Source organism: Caloenas nicobarica, chromosome 5, assembly GCF_036013445.1.
Source record: "Caloenas nicobarica isolate bCalNic1 chromosome 5, bCalNic1.hap1, whole genome shotgun sequence".
NCBI classification, from domain to species: Eukaryota; Metazoa; Chordata; class Aves; order Columbiformes; family Columbidae; genus Caloenas; species Caloenas nicobarica.
Window position 1 is genome coordinate 15,797,493 of NC_088249.1, and position 12,311 is coordinate 15,809,803.

General features: G+C 39.9%; 1 protein-coding gene across 1 annotated transcript in view; it reads right to left on the minus strand.

Moving 5' to 3' along the window:
• PPP4R4 (protein phosphatase 4 regulatory subunit 4) overlaps nt 1-7,409 on the minus strand; it is a 65,443-nt gene extending 58,034 nt beyond the window's left edge. The window contains exons 1-2 of the mRNA XM_065636182.1: nt 7,320-7,409; nt 6,782-6,855 (exon numbers count right to left, since the gene is read on the minus strand). Of these exons, the coding sequence (XP_065492254.1) occupies nt 6,782-6,855; nt 7,320-7,409 (164 nt within the window). The remainder of the gene's footprint in view (nt 1-6,781; nt 6,856-7,319) is intronic.
• Between the last annotated feature and the right edge of the window lie 4,902 nt (nt 7,410-12,311).

Sequence of the window (12,311 nt, forward strand, 5' to 3'; positions counted from 1 at the left end):
GGAGGAGAAGGTGGACCAGTACTCAGTGCTGTTGCTTCTCTCTGTCAGCAGCAAATGGAGTCAGAGAGCAGGGCCATGGAAGCACCACACCATGACATGTGCAGGGCTCCCTATGCCTACAACAAAGTAGTTCTCAAAACACCAGGAGTTTGCAAGAAAACCTGCTAGATACTTGTTTCAGTCACTAGCATAAGAGAGTCATCATATTACAGGGCACCATCATGTGAAAATGTTCTCAGACTTGCCATAAATGGAGATCTTGACCTACTATTTGAGGATTTTGTACCTTTGACATATTCTAACACAAAACATTACATCTTCCCATATACATCCTCAATCAGTTTCCACTGGATGCATCTCCCAGGTCCTGACATAAACTAGTGCAATACTATTACCTCTTACCAAATCAGGCAAAGGATACAAACATAAATTAGGAATTTTGAGCAAGCATGAGGATAAAAGCTCCTTACAAGTACAAAATGTTGTTTTAAACACTTGGAGCTTTTTAAGGATGGTCATATAAAGGAGAATGATTATACTTACACATTAATTATGTGCCATCTCAAAATAAATTATGCAGCTGTTAAAGTTATTTATTAAATGCCAGTGCTCATCTAAACAAAAACAAAACAAACTCTGTCTCCTGCTGGGCAACATGCTATTCTTGTATGGGATTTGTCATGTAGAAAGAAAGAAACATTGTAGATATTTAGCTGGATATTCCTACCTAGATCTTTCCTAGGAGAGCATAAGGTTTTCCCAGAGTAACAGAACAACTTTCAGCAGTTAAGAAAACGCAGTTTCTTTCAGCTGTGTTTACTATTAAAAAAAGGCATCCACACATCTACCTAGTTCCTCCTCATTATGTCATGCACAAAGATGCTCTGAAACAATATAATTGACATCTCCAAAGGAGAATTTGACAATACATAAGGAAGAGCCACCACTGATCTCACTCATCGCAGCTCTCACGTGGACTTCCAGAAGTCCATTTATTGTCAAAGGGCTCATTAAATACACTACAGCTGATACTTCATAGTCTCTCACTGTTTCAACCAGTACTTGACTTCACAGATTCAAAGCATAGACTCAACATTAGCGTAACGTGAACTAAATCTATTCTGCTGTTGATGGGAGAGCGATCTCCCAGCTGTGACATCTTCTCTGCTCGTGGTTCGGCTTATAGGAGCACAAGCGGGCATGCGGTTGCACACTTTGTTGGAAGCAAGTACCTCAAAAATTTGTTAGAACTAGCATCAGTTCCCTAATCTGATCGAGACTGCACATCTGCTATAGCATTAGTGCTGGTGCACGAAACGTATCAGAAACATCCAGTCACATAAGGAAAGGAGAGAAGAGCTACTGTTTCTGATATAGGAAGAGCTTCATTCAGCTTAATGTGACTGTAAAACTACATACCAGCAAAGCATAGCTTCAGGAATACCATAAACCAGCCAAACGTAGTGCTACGTCTCAGAGTCATTTGACCCACTCCCAAGCTCCCTTCTGTGCTGGCACAGGGCTTGCTCCAGGTGCACAAAGTCTCGAATCACACGGTGGATTTGTTTTAAAACTGTTATATTCACGGTTTGCCTCTGATAAACTCCCCAACGCACTGTGCAGGCACAAGGGCAAACAGGGAGAGGACTGGCACTGCCATCTTCCTGCACCGGCTGCGGGCTGGGGGAGAAAACTGAAATGAAGATTTTTCTCCTTTTTTCTTTTTGAGGTTTCTCAGAGCACTATATTAACTCTGCTCTATATATTTAAAGCAGGTTTCTCAGTTGTACTTTCAACACAGCAAATATGATCGACAGAAGTATTTATACAAATCTAAATTTTAATAGAAGCATGTGACTTAGCATCATTTCAGAAGACTACAGATACACCTTTCACTTCAAGGTGAAAGCATCAATTTCATATACATTAATTTGCATAACAGAGTCAAGGTCAAGGAACTAATTTATCCATCCAACTAAGTGAATCAGGAACTAAACTTTTATAAAATTTAAAAAATTGATTTAAAAAATAAAAGACACTATTAAATTGTACCCAGGAAAAAAAGACTGAAGAAATACTTTTAATGTTAGTATTTACAGCTTGCCAGTATAGTTGGAAGAATTATTTTCCAACATGCTTAGCATGACAGCTGGATCTTTCATTATCATATGTACACATCAGGATCATAAATTCAGCAGCTGTATAATCTGAATAGGGTAGCCAGTTCTCACAATAGAAAATCAGCTCCTAAAGTTACATTTAAATGAAAGCTTTCATTTAAATTCAAAGGTGAGTTGACTGCACCTACAGAGAAGAGAAAATCTCCAAAATTAACATGACGAAGACTAAAAACTAAAGGGAAAACAAAAGATTTTAAAAAAATCTTTAAAATAGTAGTGGTTTTGACACTCACAATTAACAACATATACTGTATAAAAAGATGTTTAGAATTTGAGAATACTCTTGCTAATCAGGGATGGCTACAATAAAGTACAACTTTTTTTTTTTTTCCTTTTTAAGCCATGCTAAGTTTACAGGCATTGAATTCTTTCCAATCTAGATGAAGTATCTATTGTGTCTTCAAAAACTGTGCTAGATGTTTTGGAGGGGTGTTGTGTAGTTTGCTGAACTGAGAGATAGGATCACTCCAAAACCAAAGTACAGTATGTTCCCAAAAGGGTGAATAACTCAGCCTTTCACCTTGATAACTCATTACTACTCTGTTATTTTGTGTATGACAGAAATGTCAAGGCCTGTAAGCTTTAACACTAAGCAGGCACAAATAAAAAAAAAAAAAAGTAGCTGAATAGAAAATACAGTACACATAACAATGTAAAACCCCTAGGGAAATCTATCAGAAAAGGTCTCACAAAACAAACCACACTACAACGTGCATGCCAGTAAGCATCCTCATATCCAAACCAAATTCACATCAGGCAATGAATACATATTTCCTATTGACTATATGCCATAAAAGAGTGAACTACAGTAAGACAAATAAAAATAAGTAATAACATCAAACATCAGCAAACATGGAAACTAAGACTACAGACAAGAGTTCACAGCAGGAATAAAAATTGCTGCCCCTGAGCTGCTTATTGCCACTATCCTGGTGGAGGTCAGGATGCCCTGAAATGGAATGCAAACTATTCAGTCACTTTGGTACAAAGTCTGGCAGCTTGTCTTAATCTGCTGACGGTTTTAGAATAAACCATCAGGCTTGACACAGACACGGCTGAGATGCACGAGCTGTTCTGCCCTCCTTGTTCTTCTGTTGGGCCAGCAGCATCCTAAACACAATCAGAATACAACTCTTCAGTGACTCCAGTTAGACCCTCCAGCAACACCCACACACTAAGGTTGCAGCTCTAAAACACAGATCCTAGACACTCAGATACCTCTCCCTCTTCAGGTACCTGAATCCATTTGATTTCCATGACAAGATCATAAACATCTCTGACAACCTGGCCTAATGAAACCCAGTTCCTCAACGAGAATCAAGGTTAATTGAGATTACAACAAATGACAACCCAATTTGCTACAGCATTCTTATTAAATTAGAACTTGCTCAGTCTAATTGCAGAAAGTTACCTAATTAAAACTCTGTACTCTGGGAAACGATGATCTAAAGCTGAAGTTCACCTGTGCCTCTGTCACATTAAAGTGACTCTGGCAACCAGGAGGGCTACTGAGTCCTTGCCTTCTGCTTGTGCAACTGTTTCTATACCCACATGATGAACCAAATCAAGAAGCTGACTTAGTTGAAAAACTAATCTGACTAAAAATGATCAGCTTTAGCTAGAACCTCTTGTCCATCTACCTCATTACATAGTTACCTGAATAATACTACTGACAGAAAAGGGCAGACTGAAAGCAAAGTAATCCCCTAAAAATAATAGTTAAATATATATATAAAAACTTATATAAAAATTGCAATTAGCACTTTTAAAATGTAAAATCAAACTACGATAGGTAACAACAGAAAACTAATTAAAGACATTCCAGTGAAAGTGAGGTTTCAAACAGGATTAATGTGTCAACGTATTCTGCCATGTACTAAGAACATTTGCAGACATATTTATGTAATACTTAGGACAATGAACAGAAATTTACAAAATATCTGGCCTGATATAGACAGACAAATCATTGCAGAAATACAAACTAATTATTAGATGGATACAAATAAATACTAGATAAGGAAAACAAATCACTTTACAATATCAAGAAGGAAAGGAGCATGCCAGAAATTCCATAGTATTACTAGCAAATGAAAAGTAATAAAAGAGGTGAAAAAAAGAAGAATGAACCATTGAAACTGATGAGAGTTGGGGAAATAATACCTCCTTATATATACAGTATAGCAAGAATCAGTTACAGGAAAAAAAATAAAATACTAGTAAGGCACCAAATACCTCAGATAGTAAAAGGCAGTACTATTCTCTCCAACTAGAATGTCAATGTACCTGTTTTCAGACTACACCAGTAAAAGGCTTTAGAAGAAGAAATCTAGAAAAAGCAAGTATCTACTAAACATACAGCTTCATATAAGCAGACCAGAGCATCCAAGTTCAAGGGTGGAGTGGAAAAGTTGGGGACAGGTTTTGGAGGGAAAGGACAATGCAAAAAGATAAGAAAGTGGTTGGTCTTTTTTATTCAGAATGAAAGCCATTAAAAGGTGAGGACTCTTTTTGGACTTTCGGAGAAAGCAATTACTAAACATTATGTTTGCTGTATCATGCAAAGATTCCACTCAGTCAGGTCCATTGTACTGTACAAGCAACACTACAGATAACCTCCTCAGTAAATTAAAAATCCCCAATTTGCAAATTAGGCTTACATAAATTGAAAATACAAAAGCCAACGTGACACAACATTAAGTATTTTGATACTATTTGTAGATATTTAAGGTAAGAGATTTGCCTTCTATTATTGTTCTTGCAAATTCTTTAATGTGTATGGAGATAGCATCATCCTTTCCAAATGGAGCACAACACAGACATCATTAACAATTCATTTCAATTTCACCAAAGCAATTTTTATAGTGGGATTTTCAGAAAAGGCAGTGTCTTGTTGGAAAACATCAAGGAGAGCCCCACATAAGGAACAATGTGAAGGACAGCAAATAATCCATCTGTGTGAGAAAATGAGGCACGAAAAGACCAGACTGACATTGTCAAACAGGAATAGGCAGGGGGTTTGTATTATAATAGATTAAAAATCACCAGACAAGCCCCAAATGCATACCTTTGTACATTACATAAAGGATACAACCTGTGTTACAGGCAGCTTTTCAACTCTGCTTATACCCCACTCAGTACAGGGAAGGCAATATACTATTGAACAGCAGAAGCTTCCACTGGATTATTGTATTAACATACCTGGACAATCACAGCAAGTGATTGCCTTGCGCAAAGCTTACCAAGCAGAGACGAAGCTACCTTTCAGCAACGGGGACAATGCAGAGGCAAACATGAAAACTTCATCACAAGGAAAATAATATTATGTCTCCAGAACAGCTGCTCAAGTAGATAGAAAGCAGGTGAAGATGTCAGGAGAAGTTCAAGGCCAGGTTGCAAAGCAATTGGTAAAATGAAAGCTACAAAGTGGAACCTTTTACCCTTTAACAAGGCAATGATCCAGGAAAGACATATTGCTGAAAACATGACATTTAATTGGGTAAATAGCAAAGAAATTTGCTGCCACATAGGGAAAGGAGAAGAAAAAAAAAAAAGTCAACTGTGCTGATTACTATGTGGTAAAAACCAAAACTGATATGCATTCTTTGCAGTGATAGGTACCACATGCAAACTGTTTCCTCTGAATTTCCCTAGAGTCAACAGACTTCTTTGATTACAGGAACTATTAGAAAAGCAAGTTTAAAATCACTAGTTAAGTTCAGCATTAAAAAAACATGAACAAAATTCAGTATGAAAAGTAATACCAGTAGACAAAAATGCTTATCTAAAAATAATGCCACGCACCCCAAAGTCATAAAATTAAGGGAATGAGAATATGTACTCTAAACATTGAAGACGGACATAGACTAGAAAAGCACTTAAAACAGCAGAATAAGCAAACTGAGAGGGAGCTGCAGCTGGTTCTCCAATTACTAGGTATTGTATAGAAGTGCATATTCAAATCAAAATTTCTCAGAACACTTGTACTCTCAAAGATGACTTACACAGTAGTTGCAAGACCTGTATTTTAAACTATAGAAATTTCAGTTATTCAAGTACTGCAAATACTTCAAAGAACAAGAAGGAGGTAAAATGAAAAAACAGAACACAGTGAACTATTAATATATTATCTTCTATAGTATTTCTTAAGGACTATAAAACTAATCTCTGAAGTTCTCTCTTCTGAATGCCCAGACATATACAGTATGCTCAAAGAGCTCTGTTATCAGTCTGTGGTAACTGCTCATATGCCTTAGAGTGAATATGAAGTCACTGAATGATGGGTGTTATTAATGCTAACACTCAGGGAATCTTGCAAAATCAGCTGCAGGGGAAAAGATGAAGTACAACTCAGTGTTGGTGAGGGCCATATTAGAAACTCAGAAAATAAATATTTATACATGTACACAGGCATTCTATTATATGTATTTTTAAAAAACACCTGCAGTACCTATTTTTATCTTGTCTATACATTTACCATAGAAGAAAGTAAAAAACTACTATGGAAAGACAGAAAATAACAGGAGTGCAAAGTCAAACACTAAAAAAAGCTGTATGTAAGCATGATAGTCAGTAATGTTCCACAGTACTATTTTAGGAAATACCTGAGTAGATAAACAGCCCTTTCAATATCACTGAGTTCTTCATCAACTGTCAATCTTTCTATTTCTTCTGGTGTCTGTCAAGCATGAAATAGACATTATGAGTTTACAATGCCTTACTATTTCCTCATTTTAATCTTCTTAGAACAACCCCATCCTCCTCACATCCAGAGATAATTCCATGAGTAATTTGAATTTAATCCTTGAAATCTCAAGCCAACACTTCAAATTAAATCAAATAAATCTTTCACCAGGAAAAGATGGGATGTAATAGAAGTGCAGTTCCAAGTAAGACACTATCACTATTAACCACTTAAATATATACAAGTCACATATAAATTAATCAAAAGACCTAAGTCTGACATATAGAGAGAATAGAGATACATAGAATTCGAGATTGTTTATTCCAAAATGAATGAAAACAATTTTTAGTATCCTGGTGCTGTAAAATACACTAACTGCCTATTCGGTTAGCTGTGCGTAAATAAAAGACACAATTGCAAGCGGATTTTAAAGCACGGTTCTATTTTGAAGTATATACCTTCAGGCTCCTGCGTACTGGCCTCTCTATAATAGTTAGTTCCTGCAGGTCTTCTATGTATCCAAATAAATTGCTCTGACTAAAATCCATTTTGGAGAAGAAGATTATTGGATGCATGTAACCGCTAAAGCCTTTGGCAACCGATGCTCTCCGCGAGCCTCACATCGCGCGGCAGGCGGCAGGACGGGCTCGGCGGAGCTCCCCCTCCGGGCGCGCCAGCCGCGGGAGCCGCCGCCAGCGGCCTCGCCTGGGCGCACACACTGCGGCAGCGGCCGCCGCCGCTCGCCCCGCCGAGCCCCCTGCCGGGAAACTTTCTCCGCTTGGCCCGGGCGAGCGGGGCCGGCGCCTGCAGCCCCCGGTACAGCCGCGGGTACTTCGGCGGGGGGCAGTTTCGAGCCGAGTTTCCCCTCCCCGTCCGCAGGGGTGGGGGCGAGCGGGTAGGCTGCCGCCGGGCGCGGGCAGGGAGCGGCGGAGCCTCTCCGCGCAGTGCCCGGACTGCAGCGCTGGCTCCTCACCGACGGCGCCGGACGCAGAGCGGGCCAGCCCCCGCCGCGGTGCCCGGGTGCCGCCTCTGCCCCCGCACCCCGGGAGGAGGGACGGCCGCTGCGCTGCAGTGACGCTCCCCGCCCCCGTCCCGCTCCCGCGGTGCAGCCCCCCGGCAGCGCGGGGGCGAGCCCCGCGGCCCGCACCGCGCCGGCCCCCGCGCCGGGTCCGCCCCGGCACCGCCGAGCCGGTAGCCGGGGCAACGCGGCGCTACAGCGGCCTCCGCGGGGCAAAACGGCGCCCGAGCCCGGGGGTGCCCGAACGCGCGGGGGGCGCCGCCGCCCCCTCAGCGGCCGGTACCCGCGCGGGGCCGCGCCCCCCGGGACGGTGGCGGCCGCCGCCGGGCCCGACCCCACCGCCCGCCGCCTCCCGCAGCCCAGCCTGCCCCGTCGGGCTGCCCCCGGCCTGCGGTGGCCGCCCGCGGGGCGCCTCTTCCACAGCCGTGGCCTCCACGGGCTTTCCCTCCCGCAGCTCCAGCCTCCCCGGAGCGGCTCCTCCGCTGCTGCTGTCCCCTCAGCTCGGACCGTGTCCCTTCCCAGCTGTCCTGGGTCACCTCGCCAGCGTCCTGCCCCGCCGTCACAACTATTTAATAGGAAAATCACACAGAAGAAACCTATAAACGTTCTGATTTTAATGAAAATTCCAAAGCAGGTTCCTCCCCCAATGAATGCTCTTATATTAATCTTAAAAAAAAAATCCAAAGAAAAACCTTCGACGTCCTTGGCAGTGAAATGCAAAGCTACACCAAAGGCATCACTTCCACTCCTCATAACTTCTTATTCTGCATCTTTCCTGCCCCATTCTGTAACTCGGGTTACACACCGCTCATACTGAGAACAGGGCAGACCTCGCCATGGACATTCTTCTGATATGCCTTGGATGCTGCAGGATTTCTCATTCTGGCTGACATACAGAGTACATTGAGGGTACAACTGAGAGTATTTATTTCAAAATAAAGGTATGCCATTTCTGCCCCTGACTGATGAGCAAATAAATGCTCTGTTTTTAAAAAAAATCATAAGACCACTTCTTTTGGAGTGGGTTAGTGATGCAAAACACATGCAGGACAAGCATCGACACACACACAGTTGCACTTAGCATTTACTGAGCTAAGTAATTCTCCAGGCCTCAAGACAGTAGCCTTTGCAATGATTATATGGAACACAACTCAACAATCAAGCTCACACCATGAGTTAAAAGCTCCTGTAAATATTGTACAAGGGCTTATTTGAGTGGGTGCAACATTTTGCTATTACTGTGAACTGCTCGCATGACCCAGTAAGTTTTGTTGATAAAGTATTAAGATATAACCAGAAATTGTAAGGATTAGATAATACTATGTAGTATATTGCCCAGAAGTTGATTGACTTTTGTTTTATGATTGGTAAGTACCTCAGCTTTTATTTAACAAAAAATAAACGTGGTCCTTTGTGTGTTACTGCTCTGTGTCCTAGTTAGGCCAAATCCTATGCTCCATTAAACCAATAAAACGGTAAAAAAATAAAGCATCGCCATTAATTTCAAATGTACGACACAATTACTAGGAGAAAAATCTAATCCAAGATACATATAAATAATTAAACTTACGTAACAAAAAAAAAAATATTGGAGTTTGCAAGGCATGATGATGAATTAAAATGAGAAACACTATTTTGAACATCTCCTTTGCATTATCCTTTTAAGCAGGGAACATCATCAGACAGCAAATATAATAGTTATAACTGAACATAAGCCCTCTCAGAGTAGCTAACAAACTAGCTCCACAAGGGAAAAAAAAAAAAAAAAGAGTTCTATAAAATGTTCTCAAATTCAGAATCCTGAGATGCAGGCTTCTGCCAATGATAAATATTAGGAAAACATACCGAAATCCCAATCTCTATTAGTTAGGAAAACCCTTCTGCAAGTTCGTTCACAGCCAATTTGTGGTTATTTCACCTTGCAAACAGTTCTCCTGAATTTTAAAGATCTTATGAGACCAAAGATAATTTCTTTTGTGTGCCTTGAATTAGAAACAGATTGCAGTTTTCTAATCAGGTATTTCATTACTCAGTTTTAAAGACTGAAGAATGTGGAGTTTAGATATACAATTATGCTGATTTATTATGATTTATAATATTATATAAATGATCATATTACATAAATTTTGTAAGCCACTAAAGAAGAGAGTTTTTTATATGTAACTAGCTCCCTTGATGCCTTTAAAAAATTGTCATTATAAGTCAGTCCAGGAAACACTGTGCAGGGATGACTCCCATGAATTCTAAAATCAGTAGATATGCCAAAGAAATCTACAAAAATCCTGGAAACGTGAAAAGCAGAATAAAAATAAGGTTGGGGTTTTTTTCTGTAAATTGAATATTGGACCAGAATAAAGATCACAGAAGGGATTAGCTTGCCCGGATTCAATATAAACATATCTCCTTTTGATCTACACATTTTCCAGACAGAAAAAAAAAAAAAAAGCTGCTATATTTTGTTCCAAAACCACATACATAAAAATTAATCCCCTCTGATAGTAATTCTGCAGGCATATTTTCCCCACGTGGTCTGCCATTCTCATCTATGATGAAAGTCATGCCTGACTTCCACTGCTGCTGCTTTAACCCCCTCTTTTTCTACTACTCTCCCAAATACAGCTCTACTTTCAGCTTCATTCTAACCTTGTCAGAGCTATTGTGATAGAATGAAGAGCTATTTCATCCTGCTTTTGTGAAATCCAGAGTGAATTGGAACCTCCATTTTCACGCAGGAGCTTTGTAAGCTGGTGAAGCCAAAACAGGGCTGATTTTAAATAATCCTTCATTGATGGAGACAACTGCAGAGCACCTGGGAAAACGTCTCGCATACCTAGTGGAAGAAAAGAAATAGTATTATTCATGCCCTCTAAAGCAATAAACTCTAAATACAACACAGACCAAGATCCAAAAAAGACAAATCGATGGGAGGGCTTTGTACCTGAAGGATTCTTCAGGTACACCAACTTTACCTCAGGAGTCTGGGATGAAGGGGTTTGTCACGTTGCACAGATGCAGGGTTTTCCTCTGCTGTTCGGTGTCTGCCCTCTGGAAATTCCTCTGAAAATGTTGCAATTCTTACTTTACCTGTTGCATGCTCCCAAAGAATCAACCTGTAAATCAAATTATTCACAGAGAAGTTGAAAATTTAGGAAGTCTCAGCATGTATTGCAATGCCTGAATCAGACGGTATATGAAGTAACTGGTTTGGAGGATAAAGATGGGCATGCAAAGAAATGCCTTCAGGCAAAATGCATGCACTCTACATTAAAAGCCAGAATTTCTTATGCAATGGCCAAATCAAAAAAGGAGAAAAACTTCAGCAGAATAAAGGTCAGACTTAAATATTTCATTCTTCTTTTCCTTTTTTCCTGTTAATTTAATATTACACAAAAAATAAATACACTTTCATAATGTACACTATGTAGATTACGCACTGTGTAATCACAGCTCTGCTCAGGACTCAGCACCTAAACTGTGCCGAAGTTCAGTTCAGTCTGTTCACAACCAGAGACAACCAGAGCTGGATCAACCACCCCTCACCATTTCCAAATGAGCAACCTCTGACTGGAATGGTTTGCCTTTTTTTTTTCCTTATAGTTCACCAAACCCTTAAAAATGCAGCTTTAATAGTCCACCTAATGCCTTAGCCTTATAAAAGATTTTTTATTTCATTCATACTCCAAGTAAGAATGTCTCCACAAACAGTGATTCTTCAGAAAAGCTTCATGTCGAGGCGAACCTGTAAGAACATTAATCTAAAAGGACCACAGACAAAAATCTGGGTCTACTTCAGAACAATCATTGGAATGTAGCATACACAAACCTCAGCAGAAAAAAAAAATCAGCATATTTTCCAGTTTGTTGCTAAGAAACCATTGCTTCATTTTACTATTGTCATTTGCAGAAAATTTCTGATTGTTCTTTTGCCACTTTGGTCATCTTGTTGTAACAGCTATATAATTAAAAGAGGTATAAAGGAAAAAACACTGGAATGTACTCACTGTGCTTTCATCATCTGTAAACTGGTCTCCCATATTTTCTCCTGTAACTTTGTATCGTCCAATAAGATCTAAACAACACATCACTTTACAAGAAAACACAAAAGACCCTTAAATTTGTTTTTGTTCTTATGTAACATATAAAGTTTATAAGATTGCAATCACTGCATTCTTCATGTCTTTCCATAAGAATTAGCAATGTTCTCCTCCTACAGCATCTAATCCACTACCCTCTGTCCAAAAGTTGTTAACAGCACATACATAAAGATGGAATAACAACAGAGCAAATAGAAACTGCCATTTTTCCTCTTATCTTCCACCTATTTCTAGGATTTTTGACCTAAGAGTAGGATCTAATAGCCAATTACTTTATTAAGTGAGTAATTTTCAATTGTATAAAAATAACACTTTTTTCTTCCAGGTTTACTATTTGT